The sequence below is a fragment of the Callorhinus ursinus genome, unplaced genomic scaffold (genome assembly GCF_003265705.2).
Source record: "Callorhinus ursinus isolate GAN/ISIS: 27379988/994484 unplaced genomic scaffold, GSC_fseal_2.0 scaffold11, whole genome shotgun sequence".
Taxonomy (NCBI): Eukaryota; Metazoa; Chordata; class Mammalia; order Carnivora; family Otariidae; genus Callorhinus; species Callorhinus ursinus.
Genome location: NW_027397073.1, coordinates 20,847,228 through 20,869,922, shown reverse-complemented (window position 1 = coordinate 20,869,922; position 22,695 = coordinate 20,847,228). Strand labels below are relative to the sequence as shown.

At 36.8% G+C, this 22,695-nt stretch overlaps 1 protein-coding gene across 2 annotated transcripts in view; it reads left to right on the top strand.

The window, feature by feature from the left end:
• DCC (DCC netrin 1 receptor) overlaps positions 1 to 22,695 on the top strand; it is a 1,171,073-nt gene that overhangs the window by 1,049,867 nt on the left and 98,511 nt on the right. The window contains exons 19-21 of one of the 2 annotated variants that reach the window (XM_073898172.1): positions 3,240 to 3,347; positions 9,824 to 10,018; positions 15,175 to 15,207. In XM_073898172.1, the coding sequence (XP_073754273.1) occupies positions 3,240 to 3,347; positions 9,824 to 10,018; positions 15,175 to 15,207 (336 nt within the window). The remainder of the gene's footprint in view (positions 1 to 3,239; positions 3,348 to 9,823; positions 10,019 to 15,174; positions 15,208 to 22,695) is intronic. The other variant, XM_073898173.1, reaches the window with a different exon arrangement.

Here is a 22,695-nt window from a genome sequence, read left to right as displayed (position 1 = left end):
AAATGAGGCTGTAAAAGAAAGTGCAGTAAATACCAGGGCCTGATATTTATTATTTGTTATCTATTTACATTTTTAAGACTTTATTTATTTAGGGGCGCCTGGGTGGCTCAGTCTTTAAGCGTCTGCCTTCGGCTCAGGTCATGGTCCCAGGGTCCTGGGATCGAGCCCCTCATCGGGTTCCCTGCTCAGGGGGAAGCCTGCTTCTCCCTCTCCCACTCCCCCTGCTTGTGTTCCCTCTCTCGCTGTGTCTCTCTCTGTCAGATAAATAAATAAAATCTTTAAAAAAAAATACTTTATTTATTTGAGAGAGAAAGAGAGAACAAGCAAGAGAGAGCGAGCAAGGGAGAGCAGGAGCAGTGGGGGAGGGGCAGAGGGAGAGGGAGAAGCAGGCTTCCCGCAGAGCAGGGAGCCCAACTCGGGGCTCGATCCCAGGACCCTGGGATCATGACCTGAGCCGAAGGCAGACGCTTAACTGAGCTGCCCAGGAGCCCCCAAATATTTATTTATTTATTTATTCATTCATTTATGAGAGAGGGAGAGCACAAGAGAGAGAGAGAGAGAGAGCAGGGGGGAGGGGCAGCGGGAGAGAGAGAGAGAGAGAGAAACTCAAGCAGACTCCTCACTGAGCGTAGACCTCCCCCCCCAACTCAGGGCTCGATCCCACAACCCCGAGATCATGACCTGAGCCAAAACCAAGAGTTGGATGCTTAACCAACTGCACCACCCAGGCGCCCTTCTTATTAGTTGTTGTTTATCCAAAGAGGATTGGTAGTCAGTGAAGAATTTCTGAAAGGTCACCTCCAGGCAGAACCCATGAGATTGGAAAGGAACAGACCAGAGCCATTCTGCTTGATTCAGTAGGCATACCTGAGGTTGTTAGGGCCACATTCCTGTCCAAATAGTGTGCAGTTTATATGATAATCCTAAACATTTGAGCTATTGATTCCAATACTAGAACCTCTGTTCACCAAATTCACAGGGCTTGAGGAAGAAGAAAAACTTGTACACCACCTAAACACCACTTGTTAGATTGTTGTTGTTGTTTTTAATAACCACTCCTTCAGTATATTATTTTGCTAGGTGAAGTTGAAGTCATTTTATATTTTTTGAATACCATAACAGATTCAGTGAAGCAAACTAATCATCAGCATTTGACTATTTTCTAAATAAGCATCAATTTGAATTTTAGCCCAGTTAAAAAGCAGATTATTCCTGACTAGTTAGGAAGATCTTTTAGTTACTCCCATAATCAGACAATTCCTTATTATGCTTGGTATAACACTCTAAGTCAATTTGTGACGATATATTACCTTCCTATCTATGGCTTAGGAAATATCTTGAATGAACTCTTTATGAGAATAACCCTTCTCAAGGTAGTATCGTCTCTTTGGTATTTTGCTATAACACATCTTCTTTTCCTGCAAGAATGTCCTTGCTCTTATTTCATTAAAACCATATACCTACACAGTTTCTTACTCAGGATTCAACTACACTAGACCTATGTCTGTTCCTCCTTCATCTTCCTTCCTTTTTTTTTTCCTTAATTTAAATATATTAAGTACCTTCTCAGGATATTATGATTAGGTGCAGCTTTGGTTAACCTGGAATACTAGTGGCTTTGAGAATCAGGGCATTAAAAATAAAATGTTATGATAGATGGAAATGTTTGGTGTCTCCTCCATTTGAAAATAGGGTTGCTCAGATTCTGCATGATAGGGCCAACAGAAGAGCCAAAGAGAATAGGAAGAGTGAAGAATTCAGAATTAGGACAAAGTTGTACCTATCTTGTAGTACAGAAGCATTATCATGCAGAGATCTGGAAATTCCTTCAGAACCCAACCATAGAACTTAGACATGTTCTGAAATTTTGTATGTCAAACTAAAGGTAACAAAAAGAGACTGTCAATAATCAACTTGGAGTATTATGCTTTGCCTCGAAGGAAAACTCACTGCATTTCAAAGCATAGACAGTGAAAATCAGATCTAAAGAAGCCTGGAAGATACTGGACTGGCTTGGCCAGTTTACTGCCACATTTAAAATATTTAAAATTTTGTTGAGCACAATATAGGAGGAAAAACAACTTTCTCTTTATTCTTTTAGGTCCTTGGCTGAGACCCCGCTATAATAAAAGATAGATTAATAGTAGAAAATCAAACAGGAGTTTAAGAACATGTATACCTCCTGGATACATGGAGGATACCCAGGAACACTGAGTAACTCCCTGAAATGGCCCAAGCCATCACCTTAAATACAATCTCCAACTAAAAACAAAAGAATACTTTGGGGGTTAGGGAGCCAGTAATGGGAAGTTTTCAGGCAAATCACAGTAAACAAGGGTGTCATTATTATACAGATTTAAATTCCTGCCTTCTCCCTAATAAGAGTTTGTAGAGATTTTATCATCCTCCTCTTCCTGATACAGAGAGGGAGACACTCTTATAAATACAAATTTCTCTTATAAAAGGTAACATCTACTAAGTTTTCAGAGCTTTTCCTATGTCTACTGTCTCTTAAAAATATTCGGCCTAAAATAATCCTTATGCCAAAGAGGCATATTTTGGGGTGATAAATTCTGGTCCCTTTCAACAACGTGTGGGAAAATTAGCTCTAAGACCCCTATGGTCTCATGCCTTCTCATTCCATGACAGGCTGATACTAAGACCTTCACAGATTCCATACATCCTCTATTTTCAAATATTCCTTAGCCTTCTTGCTAAGAGATACCTAATATGTTTACCTAAGCAAGATCTTTTAACCTGCATTTAAATTCATTCTTTTTTTTTCCTTCTTGCATTTAAGAAAATATAGAATTAGGTGACATTTTTGTTTTAAAATCCTACAGTTTTAACAGGACTCTGTCTCTTGGAGACATGTAGCCATCAATCTCACTAAGTATGTGTACATTTCTTTGTTCTTATAATGATTCTTACATGTTTAGCGTGGCACTCGCTTGGAAATATCCATTATACTTTTCTACTCTGTATTCATACATATTCTGTTCTCCTCTCTATAGTTACACCTTTGGAAGTCATTTAACTTCCACAGAAAAACATTCATTTCTATATATTTGTTTGGTTGCTTGTTTAATTAAAATACTTGAAATAAATCGTAAATGGTAAGATCAGCATGATATACTGCATGATGGATTCTGAGTGTCAACATCATGATTAGAAGTCCCATAAATGTCTGCTTTCTTTCACATCCAATGACAAGGCCTTGTCTCTGTTTCATCTCTCAGCCCCGACCTCTGCCCCCAAGGATTTGACAGTCATTACAAGAGAAGGGAAGCCTCGTGCTGTCATTGTGAGTTGGCAGCCTCCCTTGGAAGCCAATGGGAAAATTACTGGTAAGCATCTCTGCTTGATTTCCAGCATTGCTCTGCTTGGCCTGCAATTGCTTACCCCATGTGCATGGCTCATGCCTTTTGTGTATTAGTTTTCTGTCCCAGCATCTCAGTGGACTTCCCGACCCTTTCTGGTTGTCTCTTCTTGCCCCCTGCTAACCATGGAATTTCTTCTAATGGTGCCTACAAATACACATTTCATTTGAGTTGCTTTCTGAAGGATGTGTATTTCAATTAGTTTAGACCTTTTGTTTTTCAACTTGTGGAGCATTAGGACACTCTTCTAATGGAATGTCTCTAAGCATAAATGACTAAAACGAAGCCAGTTGTTTAGCAGTTATAAAATACAAAAGACACCTAATGACCGTGTATTTTTGAGTGGCACATACAAAGGAGGTTTGTCTGGGGGTTTTTAGTTTCTCACTTAGCTTTTAGATTCTTACTTAAATCATAAGGTTCGTAAAATACTTAATATTGACTGACAGAAATTGAACTTAATGAATATTTCACAGTGACAGATTTTATTTTGCCAAATATTGCTGATAACATCAATGCCTAATTAAAGCATCCATTAGAAGCCTGTAATGTTAATTTAGTATGAAAAATATAATGGAGTTCTATCAGAGATTTTGCATTTAAATGATCACTTTAGGCTTTTAATAGATGTCTCCATAGCATATAATTATTATGAAAAATATTGTATAACTAAAAATGTGCACATTATAGTCTAATTAACTTGAACCACTGGGTTAGGCACATGTAAGAGTCACTCCTTTTTCTTCTTTTTTTGCATATAAGAAGTAGATAGCACTATTATAAATTAACAAAGTAATTCAGTCATTCTGTGATAACAGAGATAAGCATGGAAATTATAGTTCAGATGGCACACTTACTTTGTATGAGTTACTTTCTGAATTTTCCAAAATGAAAAGATAATGTGAAAATTCCAAATGTGATTTAAATTTAAGCTGAAGACTTGTTTTCTCTAGGAAATTGTTTTGAGTGCAATAGCAAACAGAAATTTCATTTGAGCTGACAAATATGGAAAAAGAAGAGGGATATTAAATCTTCCCAAAATCGTATATGCTTAGTTTTCACTCTGCCAGGCTTTTTAAAACTGAGGCTGGCTCATTCCAATTTTCTTTTTCTTTTTCCCCTCAATGTTATGATTTATTTTCATTGGTTCTATTTCAGTACTTTTGTAGATTTTGATTTGTTTACATGATGACTTTTTTATTATGTTATAAACAGTAATTTATAAGCGTATGGTAAATCAATAGATAATAAGTTTAAGAAGAGAAAAACACGGTAGAAGTTGTCTAAATAAAAACAAGTTCTGATGGAAAAAATATATTTTTTTAGTAAAGGATAAAATAAGCCATATACTACCTGAATTCTCATCTCTTATTTAAATAAATCTTATCAAGTAGTCAATGTAAACAATAGAATGTGTTTTCAACTCTGGAAGAAGTTTAGTTTTGCTTTTCTTAGGGAAAAAATGGAAGTCTGCCCCATGTTAAGAAATGCAAATGAATCTAAGTAGTAAAATACTGTGTGCCGAAATTGCAACCTTCTCCACATATTTTATTTAGAGTTGTATGTTCAGTATCCCTTCTCTCACAAAGGTAAATTAAAAGTATGGAGGCAATACTTTTTACCTTTAAGAGCTTAGTTCATTTATTAAAACCCAATTATTATTTTCAAGTTGAGATATTTTGACTCAAGTCAACAGGGAGCAAACATTAAGAACCCTTAAGACAACTTCTTTTCCATATATATTTTGATTCTTTCAGTCAAATTACTTCCAGAACACAGGATGATAAAATATTCAAAATACCATATAGCAGAGGGCCCAGATTTACTACACTCAGTTTCTCATTAAAGTACAAAGGAAACAGGAGTTCTTTCCCCGTGTGTCAGAGCATGTGTGTGCCTATGCAGAAGAAGGTGCTCACATCCTCCCTTTATATTTCTTTGTTTAACCACATCCCTGCATGTACACAGCCATAAAGCAGGGTGGTTAAGGACCCAAGCTTCTGAGGGAGATGCCTAGGTAAGTTGACTTTCCTAAGTGCACTTTCTCATCTATAAAATAAAGATAGTAATAGAACCTCTTTTTGTAGAATGTAATAATGAAGTGCTGAGGAAAATCTCTGTTGTCCAGTGAGAACTAAAACAAATGAACTATTATTATTCCCATTTGAAATCCATTCTAGGGTGAGGCTTTATTAATGTACTCTGCATAGAACCCAGATCATCAACTTGTAAATATATATACTTCAAAAAGATTAAACAAAAAAAAGAGGAAATGAAGGAGATCTAGATAATGCCAATACCTAAATTCCTTGATTATAAACTGTCAGTTTAGGAATTTGGACTGACATTTTCAGGAGAGAATGGTTCAGAATGAATTAAGCATTCATTATATGCTTGGCATCCTGCTAAGCACTTTAGTATTGTTAAGTGATCCTATCTTCCTGTTATTCCATGTTGAAATGAAGAGATGAGGGGTTTCTAGGGTAAATACTTCCCCAAAGTCAAATAACCAAGAAGTAACGAGCTAGGATTTAAAACTCATGTTCAGACTCCACTATCACACTATGTTTTGCTCCAGCTTATTAGTATTCAACTAGTCCAAATCAGTGATTCTTAACTGATTTATGATTTAATTTATCTGAGGAAGGATTGAGCATACTATATTTTAAAAGCTCCCCAAGTGATTTTAATGTACAGCTAGGGTTTTGAAACGTTGATCTAAATAAATGCAACATCCAACATTATTTATGATCAGAGACCAACATAGTTAGAAGAGTTAGGTCTTCAGAGATTGTTTCCTTATCAGTACTTTCCAATGGATAAGATTATGGTATCTTTTTTTGTGTGTCATGTGATACTCTAGTCCAGTTCCCCTTTCTTGAAATTCTCTTCTCTCTTGAACTTTTTAAGATCATCTACCCACTTTTCTTCCCAATTTCAGGCTACAGCTTCTTGGTCTTGTTAGCGAACATTTCTTCCACCTGTTTCTTAAGTAGATCTTTTTAGTCCCTTTGTTACTTTCTCTGAAAAAGTGTGTATAGTAAAGCCAGGGCTTCAGTGAACACAAACTTATGTCTCTGAAATCTGTATTTCCATCCAAGGAATTCTAAATACACATATTCTACCTCAGATTGTACATTTCCACTTGCCTGTCTTATTGGCATCTCCTTCTATTCCCCAACCCGTCTTATGCTCCCTTCTTTCTCTTTTTTCTTTTCTTTTTGTTTTTTGTTTGTTTGTGTGTGTGTGTGTGTGTTTTGTTTAGTTTTGTTTTGTTTTTGTCTAACCCCTACCATAACCAGCCAAATAATGCACTATTATATTCTGTAATAGGTTGTAAGACCACCTGGGATTGTGGACCAAGCTGGGCATTCACCTCAATCATATGTGTCTAACTATTCTTATTCCCATCATATAAAAATTTTTTATGTTTATCCAGTTGCAAAAGTTGGATATTTAGCCATCTTGACTTCTTCCTCTATGTCCCCTTCCCATATAATCAGTAGAGAAAAATCTAAATGCTCCTAATACATGGCTGAAAATTCTATGAGAACAGGTTTCAGATTTTGTTCAAAGCTTTCTCTTCAGTATCAATATTCTTGACACTTAGTAGGTAATTAATAAATATTTGTTGAGTAGAATAATCATTGACTTGCTATTAAATCTATTGTTGACTTGAAATAAAAATTCCACCTCTTCCAAATATAATACTTCCTTAATTACTAATATTAAGAAAAAAAAGGAGGAAGGAAGGAGAAAAAGAAAGAAAAACAGAAAAAATAAATGTAGCATTTACTAAGTAGTCACTATATAGAAGATAACATAATAGGAATACCCACATATGTGAATTTCTTAAAATACATTATCTCAGAGCAACTTATTTTCAGATGAGAAAATGGAGGCATACTTTGATTAAGCAAGGTGCTCAAGGTTGCAAAGCCAGGAAATGAAAGACCTATGAGTTGAGGTCAGGTATTCCTGAATCCATAGGCTGTTATTTTTTAATAATTTTTTTAAATTTTATTATGTTATGTTAGTCACCATACATTACATCATTAGTTTTTGATGTTGTTTCATGATTCGTTGTTTGCATATAACACCCAGTGCTCCATTCAGTACGTGCCCTCCTTAATACCCATCACCAGGCTAACCCATCCCCCCACCCACCTCCCCTCTAGAACACTCAGTTTGTTTCTCAGAGTCCATAGTCTCTCATGGTTCATCTCCCCCTCCGATTCCCCCCTTCATTTTTCCCTTCTTACTATCTTCTTTTTTTTTTTAACATATAATGTATTATTTGTTTCAGAGGTGCAGGTCTGTGATTCATCAGTCTTACACAATTCACAGCGCTCACCATAGCACTGTTTTGTTGTTGTTGTTGTTTTTTAGGAAGGAAGAAATGGGTCCTTCATTATGTATTTATCTATAGACATGATTATCAGAATCAATTTTTGAAAGATGAGGAGCTCTTACTGGGCTGAGCTCCTTGCTGGTAGGCATCATCTTGGTCTTCCTGGTACTTAGCAGCTGAACCATGGAAGGGAATCAGTGATCTGTGGGAAGAAGTATGCAAAAAGACAAAGGAGAGAGGTGGAATTGAACACTTTCTGACACATTCTTTTTACAGTTACAATAACCTCTTTGTAGAAGTAGTCAAAAATGACATTTGTATGGTGTTAACATTTTATATATATTTAGACAAATGTAATTCTAATGCAGGAATGCCCACTTGAGTGAACAATCCCAGGTCTTATTACCTATGACAGGAGATAGTTCTCATTATTTGGCTAGTTACGGTAAGAGACAAAAATGAAGTAAGAAAAAAGTAAGAGAAAAGAATGAAGAAAGAAACTTGGACACGGGGAAATGGACATACAGGTACAGAAAGTTTCTGAGAAACCAATGAATTTGTTCCAACCTGTGTGGATATGGAAATCTCTACAGTAAGACTGCAATAACAGATTTAATATTCTCTAAACACACCAAACTCATATATCCAGATAAAATTGTATGCTTTCCCTAAGGCCAATTTTTAATGTTTTGAATGTTGTAGTAGTATATTTCTATTCTGCATCTCAGTTCTCAAATTTACACACGCACACACACACACACACACAAACACACACACACAAGATCGACTCCTCCATAAATACCAGGAAATCACTTCAAATACAGTTTGGAATTATCAGAACCTGATGCTTGTACCTTCAATCATACTTATTTGATGTCAGAACTACCATTTTTAAATGGTTAATTAAATACTTTTTACAAAGAAAAAAAAAAACGAAAACACAAGGAGGGCAGTTATTTTTCTTCCGTTTGACAAATAAACAAAATCAGAAATAAATGTAGCTGACCTGGGTGAGAACAATTCTCCAAACTTTCAGTGTCATCAGGCATTTACAACAGCCCATGATAACTCTACGGTTGCATTAAATGTTATGAATTTAAAGCATCTGTGCTTACTGGCTAGAGGATTTCATTCAATAAGTTAGTTTCAATACCTATTATGTGAAGACAATTTTATTGGTTTCTCTGAAGAATAAAGGGTAATACAAGATATGGCTCTCGAACTAAAGGAATGTTTTTATCCTTTTGAAGAGATAAGACATGCACATAATAAAAGTTAAAAAAAAAAGTATTACCAGTACTAGGGTCTTCTATTCAGTAGATGTGGTTCTTTGAGGACAAGAATGGAGACTATTCTGATTCAAAAAAATATTAGAAGATTTTATTGATATTGATCATGGGGGCTGAGTTATAAATGAGTCAGAAACAACTCCTTTGCTCAGTGATATTTCACAATCCCTTTTGAACTGTAGTATTCCAATTTTAATATTAACCAGAGAGTCCTACAATTTAAGATTTACAGAATTCTTTACCTTCATCTTTTGTCTTTTACTGAGTGGTGTGCATTATAAGACATTCATAGCTGCAGCAGCAGCATCTCAATGAATGCCAAAAATATACAGATTCCACATATCGACTAAAGCGGTGATTCCTGACCTTACTTGAACACAGAAATCATCTGGGGTGCAGATTGCCAAGGTCACCATTAGCCTATTATGGTATCTATTGCTGTGTAACAGTATCACCACAAATTTAGCAGCTTAAAAACACATTTGCTATCTCAGTATTTCTGTCCGTCAGGAATCCATGCACAGGATTTATAGACCACAGAAACCTTGTATTTTTAAAGATGGCAGATATTTTTATTTTGAATGGTCTGTTCCATTTTCAGTTTCTGTACACTGAGGCAATGATTTGTCTAATCTTTGCAATATCAAAAAAATTATTACTTGCTTAAATGAATACTGTAGTTTATAGACTGTGAATGTATAATACTCATTGCACATTATACTTGGGAGACATGAGTGTTTAGAAGCAGAAGTATAGTTTGTGGTCAGTACACTAAACCCAGTCACATTCATCTTTTTCTACAGCTTACATCTTGTTTTATACCTTGGACAAGAACATACCCATTGACGACTGGGTGATGGAAACAATCAGTGGTGATCGGCTTACTCACCAAATCATGGATCTCAACCTTGACACAATGTACTACTTTCGAATTCAAGCACGAAATGCAAAAGGAGTGGGGCCCCTCTCTGATCCCATCCTCTTCAGGACTCTGAAAGGTTTGAATCATTTCCTAGTACAGCAGTGCCTTTCTTTTCCTGTGGGATTGTTGTAACATACTTACGGAGTCTGCATTAGGAACTGTCTTTGCCTTCTCTGTTGGCAACATGACTACAATGGACATTCAGAATAAATTAAAATGTGCCTTTTCATGCTGAAAGCCAGCATGTCAGAGAAAGATCTATTGTGTTATCACATTTTCTGCCTTCAACACAAGGCAGGTATATTTAACTTAACTGTTTTTTTCCCCATTTACAATCTTTTTGGAATTTTGTATTGATTTCAACTATATTGGTTCTATTCAAAATATAATGAAACTTTTTATGTAAGGAAATAAAAATTAAAAAGCATTCAATTATGTGAATTCCATACTACTGCCAGCCTTAAATGTTTTCTTTGAGGAGCTATTGTCCTTACATATAAAAAGAAAATTTGATATGGCAAGACAGAAAATCTCAAACAAAATGAACGTGTTTATTTTAAGGACCTAGGATAGCAACAAAGGGGGGAAAAAAAGAGTCTTTACAGTATTATTACTAGAAGAAAACGCCCCATGCTTGCAAGAGTAAAAATAACGGCTCAATTCAAGCATAGTTACGTGTTCATACAGAAAAAATGCTAAGGCCCTAGCACAGTGACTGCATCAAAATAATCTTCATGTTAGTCCTTGCTATTTTAGAACAGTATTATTTTTCTGGAGGACAAATGGGTTCAAGAGCCTCTGTTATTTAACAATTGAAAAAAAATGGAATGTTCCATAGCTGGTATTTAAAGATGTATATTTAGGCATGATGCGTGTTGTTCTAAAGAAGGATACTTGACTCTTAAATCTGTGACCACATATGTCTATCTATATATCTGGCTGAGAAGTTGGTAATACATGATGGCAAACAAATGAAAAATTAGAAACATGAGGATGGTTGACATTTTCACCTAGGTGCTTGACATATTAAGAGAAGACTCTTAGAATAATTGTACAGTCATTCAAGTCCCCTAGGAAAGGTACCCTAATAAATAGCGGACTTTTGAGTTCTGGTGAGGGAGCTAGCCATTCCAGGCTGGACTTGGTAACAACTAATCTGAAAGTTCGCCAAGAACACACAAACAAGCATTCAGCCTAAGCCTTCGTGACAGTTCTTAGCAACAGAGTAGAAGTTGGGGAGGGAGGCAGGAGGAAATGAGCTAATCTTCTTCTCTCTGGGTTTTTCGGACTTCATGTCTAAATAAGGTTTCACTCTAAATGAGCAATCGAAAGGAAACTGGTTATTCATTTTGTGGGAGCATGAAATGTAACTAGATACTGTTTCACAAATGCTTCATCTTTATCTATAGGCAAGTGCCAAATTAATTTCATGCTCACATTGTGTGCCAACTAGAGATCTCAGGGAGGGTTTAGGATGACTTAAGGCATCCAAATGTATTAAGCAGCAGAGTGATGAGTTGTCACAGAATTTACAGGCCCACACTGATAACCATCCTGGAGATTATTCAATGAACTCCACATCTCATTTGCTACTGTTTACCTTAAGTGCTCTAAACTCATCTATAAAATGATGTTCAGAACTGAGAACAAATTCAGGAACTTGTTATGTTGTAAGAGTTCACAAGCATTATTTCTAATATCCTGATTTGAACGTTTAATATTGTCTATCCTCAGTATGTCATGCTCAATTAATAGTCAATTAGGTTTTAAAACAAATCTTGCTCATATGGCAAACCAAGTTTCAGATGTCTTGATTGCATTCTAAGTTATTTAGAGATATTGATCTTGCCCATCTTTATCAATAGTTGACATTGTACATGCATGCATCCTACATGTTACAATGACAAATATTCTAAGGCAAATAAATTACTCTTAAGAGATTCAAAGCCACAGTGAACCAAATCTACATTAAACACATCACATCATGTTACTGCTCTCTGATTTAAGATTTTCAGTTTCCAAAGCTGCTTCAAAACATAAGGCCTCTGTTCATCAGAATGTAACTTTGTTTGACAGCAAGAAAGGCTCACATGTTATCCTGAAGCTGAGAAAGCTCTCAGTAGTCTACTGGGTAACAGGCAAGTGTTTCATTGCCAATCATGCCCCAGGCAGGTGTCTACAAGCTTCATTCTTTCATATGCAGTCTTTGCAAAGACAGTAGCATTTACTACTAGAGACTAGAGTCTTGTCTTTGGTTTTAGCCACCAGCAAGAGAGGTATAGGAAACTCAATCCATAATCACTGGTTAATGAAAAGGACATTTATAATTAAAAAGGGATTAAATTACAATACCCTTGTGTACATGCATGTATGTGGTACATCTGATTGTTTCTTTGGAATGTTAATTAAAAGAATCTTGAACTTGATTCTCTGACCACACAGGACTCTGCAAATACACATCTCCCTTCTGCAAATAGTCCCCATTAGGATACCCATACACCGTAAAACCCTTGGAAGATGTACAAGAGGCATGTCAATCTCTGCCTCTCATATGGGTTGTTCTGTTGGGTAAACTGAGCTTCTCCATGTTGGCCTGTCAAATAATAGGAAGAAAGGATGCTTCTGCTGAAGGAGACCAAAGTGGAATTCTATAGTGGGATGGAGTCACCTCCTACATACAAAAAAGCTGAGTGTTCAGCAATGAAAGAGCACTAGACTGTAGTATGTTCTCTGGGCATCTTTAATCATTATTCTGAAATGCGCATCTTTCCCATCCAAGGATATAGAACTGAAAGTTCCATGCCAGAATACAGAAAAGTTTTAGTCTTCACATTATTTTTGACAAAATACATGATTTTCTTGACAAATGTCAGGAGCAAATAAAAAGTTAAGATACAAATTATGATACTTTTAAGCCATTATTCATCTTTAATAAACAGTAACTTTTAGGATATATTTTATCCCTTTTGGAAAATACTCTTTAGTTGATAACCTTTTTTGAGACATTCAAAATTCCTCAAGTTACATCCAGTCCAGATTGCTAACAGTAAAACAAATCCAGAAGGTAAGAATGAGGACGCTGTTGTTGCCCATAACATATATTTATTTGTCACGTGGTAAAAATTTTCTTAGACTGTAGATAATGTGTGTGTATGATTAAAGATGAAGGGAGAAAGGAAGAATGAAAATGGGATGAGAATGATTTTCTTCTCTCTTTTTTTTTATGTCATTCCAAACATTTCTCCCCTAAATATGAGATGCTGATTAGGGTAGTTTCTCAAGTGTGCCCTGTTCTGGCTGCCAAACTTTTACCCTTCCTGGATTGCATGGTCACATGTGATTCCAAAGTATCCTCCTCATTCTTACCAGAGACCTGGTTGGGCATATCCTACAACATAGTATCCTTTCTCAAAAACTATGTTAGGATTTCAGTGAAAACCCTATCCCTGTCTATAAACTACAGATGATGCAGTTGCCTATCAAAACCACCTTTCATCAATAATCCCCTAACACTGTAATAAAATGGATCTTGAGAAGTCATTAGCCTTTAATGGGAAATAGGAAACAAAATTAAGATAAAAATTAAGCTGTGATGATTAGACTAGGAAAGATTAGGTTGGACTGCCTGGTGAATTAAAAAAGAAAAAAGTTTGTTATGGGGCGCCTGGGTGGCTCAGTCATTAAGCATCTGCCTTCAGCTTGGGTCATGATCCCAGGATCCTGGGATCGAGCCCCACATCGGGCTCCCTGCTCTGCCGAAAGCCTGCTTCTCCCTCTCCCACTCCTGCTTGTGTTCCCTCTCTTGCTGTCTCTCTCTCTCTCTCTCTCTCTCTCTGTGTCAAATAAATAAATAAAACCTTAAAAAAATAAATAAATAAATTTTTAAAAGTTTGTTAAATCTTGAGGAGCTACAATGACATTCATAAAACTTATATAAAACTGGTAGAATCTTAATATAATAAGCACTCTTGTATGTATGCTGTTTCCCAAAGAGTCATTCAGCGTTCAAAGTCTACTACTTACTAAGATAACCTTTCTTGGTCTATCCTTTTTCATAGAATATGTTTACGTATTATTTTAAAATGAAAGAAATTGTAAGTGATAGAAATTTGTAACTAAGGTTAGAATTTTTCTCTCTATGAGGTGACATTCATAAACCCTGTTCATCTGAAAGGGGTTTTTATTAACAACATCATTTTTTGAGTATTTCCAGTCTACATATTCTTCTGGGCAATGATATGTGTCCATCAATTAGTAAAGGAAGGACTACCACTTCTAAGACCTTTGCTTTATCTCTCAAACAGTGATGATGGGTTTGCTGGGAGACTGCCACCCTGAATGAGAGAACCAGGGTGCTTAGGTTATAGGTGGCTGCCCGTGGGAACACTATCGTATTTTTCTCTGTGAGTTTAACTGAGACATGTAAAGAAGCCAACAGCAAGTGTAGTAGCCTAAATGTCAAGTTTTAGTGCAATTGAGTTCAATAAACCCAGAAGATTTGAAGCCCAAAGGAACTCAAGTATAGGGGAAATAATTCTAATTGATGGAAACTGACAAAGATCTACATTGGTCAAAATGTCCTCTCACAATTTCTGTAAAAGCAATGATATTGTGGATTTACCTCCTCTACAGTTATATTTGTTTAATAGAAAAGAAGCCACTTAAAAACTTTTAAAGATGTTTTTTAAATGAAAAAAAGTCATTTTCAAGAACATTATTCATACTGCACTTGAAGTTGTGAACAGGTAAGAATTCTCTTCATAAGGTCTAAAAATTTATTAAACCATTTAGATTAAAACACATTTATGATATTCTCTTATTTTACCCTCTCCATGTGAGATTGTTTAAGTTCTCTGGTTGAAAAAAAAATTAAAGACAAGAAAATAGTCTCTTTACCTTATTTAAAATATATGGTTGATAATTACTTGGTGATCATATGAGCTTTTATGTATTGTATTTTTAATTAAACTTACATGATGATCATTTTGAGTTGATGTGTAGAGGAATGAAACAAATAACATATTTTTAAGAACATATATAGCAAAAACCATTTTCAGTTTTTCTCCTCTGACTACTATTTAAGAGAAATAATCACATCAACCTTGGTTCCTTATCAATTCTATTTCAACAGGGCTTTGGCCTTGATATGAACACTTGCTAACAAAACTGTCGATTTGAAGAGTCAGCTTCCTTGCTAAGAAGTGTCTAATAATATTTCTTTCTCCCCCACAGTAGAACACCCTGACAAAATGGCTAATGACCAAGGTATGGTGGCTCAATTTGTCAACCTTTCTCTCCTTGAATCAATTCTATCTGCTAGAAATGTCAGTCATTATTTTGCATTCCTTTTTTTTTCACCTGGGCCATACACCTGATGAAGCAGACACTGGCGTGATAATTAATCTTGTTAATGAAGTTCTGTTTGGCTGAAGCTGCAGGTCTGTTGGGGAAGATGTAAATTTTCTTGAGAGGAAATTGTTTTGTCTCTATTCTGAAGGACCAATTAAAATGTCAAGCTTCTTTGTATGAAATAAATTTTTAGTCTCTGTCTGCACTTCTGAATAATTCACATTAAGTATAATTAAGCTCAGCATAATTTTCAAGCTGCTCTTACACCCTTTCATGAGCTATGGATTAAAGTTCTGTAGCTCCACAGAGGAAAACCATAAATCAAGTGTACTTTTTCTCTACAGTGAGCTTCTTTTAATAAATAAAAACAGTTAGGGCAACTTTTTTAGGGCATTACTATTGTTCATTTTGAAGTCAGAAAGCTTTCACTCTGTGAATCAGCTGCTGGTTCGACTCAGAGTATTTTATTCTCCTTCCATTCTTTTGCTAAAAGCTGATTCGTGTAGAGAAATAGGCATGGCTTTACACAAAGGAAAATGGAGATAAATAAGAGTTATCCATCAATTCACAGGTAGATAAGAATTTGCTATTATCATGATTTGCAGACTGATAAATTATTTTTACACTAAAGGTAATTGGTAGAATTCTAGAGGAGAAAAAGAATAGCTTATGAGCTGTATTTTTTCAGCCCGTTATATTCTTTAAAGAAGGGGGAGTTGGGAAGTATTTGCAACTTTTTGTAGTCGGTGATGTCCAGATTTTGTCCATATTTGTTGGCTCAGAGTCTACAGTTTGTGTCATTTTTCTCCTGCTTTGGACAATCTCCTGTCAGCAGAACCTGCTTGTGGGCGTCCTGTCTTAGAAGGCACCATCTTGTAAGATGGAGGAAAACATTCTTTTCAACAAGAATACTTTTTAAATTTTAAATATTAAGCATCTGGATATTAAGGCTTACTAACAGAACATTGTCTACATGAGTAGTATTTTATTTAATGATTCTATGTTCAGGTTTATCCCTGGGTCCTTAAATCATGCCTCTGCTTCAGAGAATATGGCTGGGACTTCACACATGGAAGTAATAAAAATGAACAATACACAGAAATATCTACGAGAGTTCACATTTCCATTAATCACCTAAACTTACTTCCTGCTTACTTCTACTTAAAATATTTTTGTAAGACCTCTATCTACTAAATGGTAATATTTGTGAACTATTAATGATGAATACTGATCAGTTAGCCTATATTTACGTAGGAAAATTAAGTATTAGTGCTGGCCAGATCCAAAGCTGGAATAATTAACTAGCAAAAGTGGTTTTATTATTTCATTTATAAAATAATTAAAACAACCTTGCATAGCCTTCTTAAATGAATTTGGACCTTCCACAGGTGGATAATTCCTAATTTTTGAAATTATACTTAGAGAAATATATAGAGAAAGAGAGAGAAAACATACCAAAAAAAATTTTTTAAGTCAGTGAACCAGATGAAATGTTACATTATTAGCCACTCAGGCAGTGACATGCCCAAGGTTCTGAATAAATGGATTTTGCTGCTGTTTTTCAGTTAACTGTTTTGTTTAATATTATTTTAAGGTATCAAAAGTATATTTTGTAAATCAGTCCTTTTATAAAAGAAAACAAAAGAGTAAATTATTCCCCAGTCTCTCTGATCACACACTCTCCATGGATTTTTCTCAGATTTTCATATCAATAGTGAAATTAGATCTGTTTTCAGGCAAAAAAGTCATTCCCAAGAATTATTGTCAGTGGCTGAGTCCATTAATATTATTTGGGCAATTTTTCTTTTTCTTCATCTAATACCACTTAAAAGATTCTGTCACATATTATACTACTTGGTGCCTTATTCAATCACAACTGGTATACAGTTGTTCAAACTGATAGGTTCTAAATTTTACATCAAACTCAAATCACTTATAAAATTGACAGGAACTGACAACAGATAATTTAGTGGTTATAAATAAGATCTTTAAGTTCTTACAAAGAAAGCATATCAGATTTACTGGCCATCAAAAGCTCTTTGTAAACAAAATCAGTCTTCTGCGTTGATGACCGTGTAGAAGAAAAATAACCCAGATTGGAGATCCTTCTAAGATTGATGAAAATAAGAGGAAAAGGCCATTCTGAATGTTCCCACTCTTAGCGCAGAGCAAATTATTTGAATATGTCTTACTGTGCCCACTGTTAGACCTATTTGCCCTTCCCCATGGTGAAGTGATCCCACTGTTACATCTATGACAGGAGCTGAATTTCTATTGAGAGAAAATTCAACACCTTGGGTCAGAGTGAACCTTGCAAAGATGAATCCTAAATAGAAAAACAGGTCGAACTGAATTTACATATGAGAGAGGAGGAAAAGTTTTGATTATTTTAACAAAGTATCTCTGTAGACTTTTGTCACAATTACTTTTTCTTGGAATCTGATATATGTCCTGAAGTACATAAATGGGAAAACAAAAAGTCAGTTATATTTGAATCAGCCATGATCTGAGGAAAATATTTTCTCCCAAGTAATAGCAGTAGTAGTTTGAAAATGATAGACAATTTGCATTGAACTCTTTTTCCCTCTGTGTAGTTATAAATTGATTATATCTAGCATTTCTTATCTCTCTAATCTCAGCCTCCTCTGTAATTCCCTGTTTTTTGCAGCCCCTTATCTCTTGTTACACATCCCCATTTTTTCCTCTAGTCTCTTCCAGGCGCAAGTGGCCAATAATTTTGAAGGTAATCATGAGATTTTAGAGATTAACCACAGAGTTTAATTTTTAGGAAGGTCAGGTAGGATAGGGAAATTGTATGCGCTATGTGAAGTGAGTGCAGAGGACATAGAAATGCTGTGCCTTTTTTCCCCTTTTTTATTTTTCAAATTTTGGTAAGAACCCTTTCAGTGTGTGTGTGTGTGTGTGTGTGTGTGTGTGTGTGTGTGTGTGTAAAATGGTAAAATGAACTCTTATGAAGCCCTACCACCGTCTCTGTTCACAGAATTCTCATTTAATCCTCACTGCTATACTGTGAGATACAATTATTGTTCTCATCTTAGCAATGAAGAAGCTGAAGCTCAGAGAGGTTCAGTCAGTTGTCTATAGACCCACAGCTAGTTAGTAGCAAGGCCACGATTCAAACCCTGCTCTTAACCACAGAGTGTGACCAGCCCGTGTATGTATACAGACGCACACGCAACCACACACTCATGTTTAACACAGATTTATAAGGTTGCTCTCTCTGAAGTTTGTGTCTGGATATCTTCCCAGTATCAGCTTTCCTTTTCCCATCTCTGTGCATAGTCCAAAGAACAAAGAATAAAACAGCTTTCACTCTGGGGTCATCGTGTTAGTGGGAAGTCACAGCACTGAGTATATGACCCTGACAGTCGGTTATCTCGGGAAACACAGGGACGGTGCTAATTCCACTGCTTTAGTCAGCTCAGGCTGCTTATACAAAATGCCACAGACTGGGTGGATTAAACACCAGAAATCTACTTCTCACAGTTCTAGAGGCTGGAAGTCCCGGATCAAGGTCCAGCCGAGTTGGTTTCTGACGAGAGCGTGCTTCCTGGCTTGCAGACAGGTGTCCTCTTGCTGTGTGCTCACATGGCAGAGGGGCAGCTGGTTCTCTCATCTCTCTTCCCCTCAGATCAGGGCCCTACCCTTGTGACCTCATTTAGCCTTAATTACTTCCATAGGGCCTCGCACTGGGTGTTAGGAGTTCAGCGTGTGATTCTGGGGGGCAGAGGGGGAGCATGATGCAGTTCACGCGTCCGCCTTCAAGAAGAAAGCTCTTCTCTCGCTCTCACTGATGATCTCCCCAGTGTTTCAGATAAGGAGGCAGAAGGCACTGCTTTGCCCAAGGTCACACAAATATAGCTGTGGGCAGAGGAGGACGCCAACATGTTTCTCTCTGACTCCCAGACTGTAGTCTGTCCATTGTAGACTGCGGCTCCCTTTATGAAAAATGTGACTCTCTGATTTTCTGTAATGAGCTTAAACCTTTTAGGGTCTCTCACAGAAGCATTTATAAAAGCCTCTGTTTGGGGCTGCAATGGAGGGTAGCCATGACTATAAAATATGACCAGTTCTCAGAATTGATTATCATCAGATCAAACTTCTAATCTTAAAGGATTGTTTTTACACCCTTATATTCCATTTAACCCCCATATGTTGCTCTCCACTTTGAGGTGTCCGTGTGTAAAAAGTGGTCATTCTTAGCATGAGCACAAGTGTCCACAAGGTCATGTGTGTCGCCATGTCTGCCCATCGGGGCATGCAGAGTAGGGGTTAGGGCCATGTCGCAGGACCTGAAAGAGGGCAGGAGCCTTTATGAAATGATCTGTGTCATCGCTGAGATGAATCAGGAAGAAAATGCTTGCTTCAGGCACTCTCAAGCGTCTCTCCCTCTCCGTGGCCTGCAGAAGGGTGATCTAAAACACCAGGGCTACAAAGGAGATGGAAATTCCTAGGCCACTTTAGAGATCTAGATGCAGGTGGCCTGCTGAGAACTGCCCTCCCACCAGGAGGGAGAAGTACTCACTTCTGAAACATGGAAAAGGCTGATAATACCCTGGCTTTCCCATCAGCACTCGGTGTGTACCCCAAGAATAGTGGATTGGGCTCGGAGACCTCAAATTCTAGTGCCGCCTTGCCACTGTGACCTCCTGTGTGACTTTGGACATGTGACTGACCTCTCTCAGCATCCTCACCTGTCAAATGATGACGTTAGCCCAAAGGATCTTTTGTTTTCTTTCAAGATTTCAGATGATCGCACTAGAAGATTGGTGTTACGATAAAAAAAACTCAGACATAGCATCTTCACGCAATGTAGTACTTCACATTTTTAGCATTCCCAGGATGCATCAATCATTCTTCTGTGCACTGTTCGTGTGCTATCATATCCTCATAACATCCCTCCAGATAAAGAAAATGAGACACAGAGGTTCTCAAACTTGTCCAAACACTCACAGTACACAAGAGGGTAGCCCGAGATACAGACCCCAGTTAAATAATTTGAGAGTCTCTGCCCTTAACCACTGTATAATTTCTGGAAATACAGTGAGTTAATTTGTTCCTACTTTGTTAGCAAGAAAGTAAAACCTAAATGGCATCACCATACATTCACCTAGTTTACAGCTCTTTGTCTTTCCTCAGTAGGGTATTCAGGCAAAGTACTTAACACTACACCTGCCATTTTACACCTCAGCGGGTTTAATCTCATGAATAAACAGAACGTTAATTGTTTCCAATTTCAAGGAAATAGGGTTTTCAAGGCGGTGTAGTCAAGCTTGGAATTTAGTTAATGTAATCCAGACTTTGCAGGGTTTGGATTACACCAGCCAGGGTGCTGTTTGAAAAATTGAAGCCTTTAGCACCTTTTGATGGGAGCTGTTTAATTGAAAATTAAAACCTATTTCTGCCGTTATTGTGTGGAGTTTCAACTACTTTATTATTCAATTGCTGCTCCACCCCCTTGAAAGAGAGTTATCTCACCTGTGCTTTTCTCAGCTCCAAAATTTTGCAATTCTAGAAATTATGATTATGGTATAAAAGTAGGGGTGAAAAATGAATAGTGTGCTTTTGATAAAGTGTTGAGGCGCTTCTCGCGTTCCCAGCAAGCAGTCAGGTAGTTGCTTAAATCAACCTCTTAGGAGCTTTTATGTTTCAATACGTAACTTTGAAAGAAAACACATACTCAGTACTCTTAAGAATTGATGCGATTCATGGCATAAAATTGTAAGTTTCTTAGACCCAAAAGATAGACATTTTTGTTAACAAGCCCTCAAAAAGATGTCTTAAACAAATTCTTTTTGTAAGAACCACTCTGCCGCTGAATGTCTTTCTTTGCTGTAGACATTAGCCAAATACCAGGTTCCTGGCTTGATTTTTCTGCCCACTACTGTTAGACCCGGACTCTGCCTCCTCAGTTTTCTTTCCAAAACAGATGGCTCACCAATGCTTATGGAATAAAGTCAGTTCTTTGACATCAACACCCCAAATGCCCTTTTCCAGCCTCAAGACTAGTTCATCCCTCCACATATGTCACAGTCTATTAGCAGAAATATATAAATCTCTCTGGGAAAGGTTTTCCCAACCCCATGCTCTAACTGGTACTATCCTCTTCGCTTTAGCAGTACTTGCTCCCTTTCTATACCGAGTCAGGTCCTCATGTTCTAAGACTCCCTTTCCCATTCTGCTCTTTTCCAAGAAGTCTTTCTCACCTTTCCAGTCTTTCTGTCCTTCTGGATGTCCATAACACCCAACTTATTCCTTGCTCTGTTCTTCATTTCTTACAGTTCGCTATTTATATTCCCAACCTCTGGGGCAGGTTGTAAATTCCTTGATGGCAAAGGACTGGTCTGTTTCACACTGCCATCCCCACCTCTCAGTCTCTAATTGAGCATCTGTCATATTGTAGTTGCCTGCTAAGTGTTTGTTGAACTGAATTATGACACATCTCTTTGAGGAAACAGTCACAGAGTAATCTGGAAATAACGACTTTACCATCTGATCAAAAGTATATTTGGAACCTAAAAGCAATAATGCTCAGGGCTATGGATACTGTGCATGTTACTAATCTTGGGGAAGATGAAAATGATGTGAAAATATGTTTCCACTAAGGCAAGAATACCTTGAATATTCATCTATTAAGTTAAAGCTAAACTGGAAAACAAGTTCTCTTTAATTCAGAAAATGGTGGTCACATTTGTAGATGATTCTGACCTCCTGTGCACTTTTCTTGATCTCTACCCTTCCTTTCATTTCTTGTTAGCAGAAAATTTATTTTTCTTGCATTTCCCTGGCTGCCTGTAATTCTGAGTACGGAAAGGAGAAAAATCAAAACTATGGGAGTTGATAAGATTTTGAAATTTCAAACATGAAGTATGAAAAGAATTGGACTCACTTTTGACAGCTTGCTGGTAACAATGTACCTAGCATTGTGCTGTGTGTGGTGAAGCATGAAAAAGAAGTACAGTTTCATGGTTCGGATTTCAAGAACCATGCAATGTAGTTGGGAGGAGTATATAAATACTTCCAGCCCAACATTAAAAATATGAAATGTGAAATTAAGTGGTACCATCTCATATGTATATCACCATTATAGGGTTTCAGATGGGCAATCTCTATTGGTAATAGAAGAAAAGACTCCTTAAACCCAAGACTGGACTTTCACTATATGAGTAGAACTTGATTCAACACACATGATTGCGGAGGGAAAGATTACTTGAACCTTTATGTAGAGAAATCCTAGAATTGGAAAATCAAGATGCCAAGAAGCTGCTCATAGAGTGAGGATTGCAAGATGCATTCAGGGGACAGTTAGGGTACCACTATGCTTTATTATGATAAAGAGAGGGAAAGAAAGAGAAATAAATTGGTGATGTTTTGCCCTTTCCC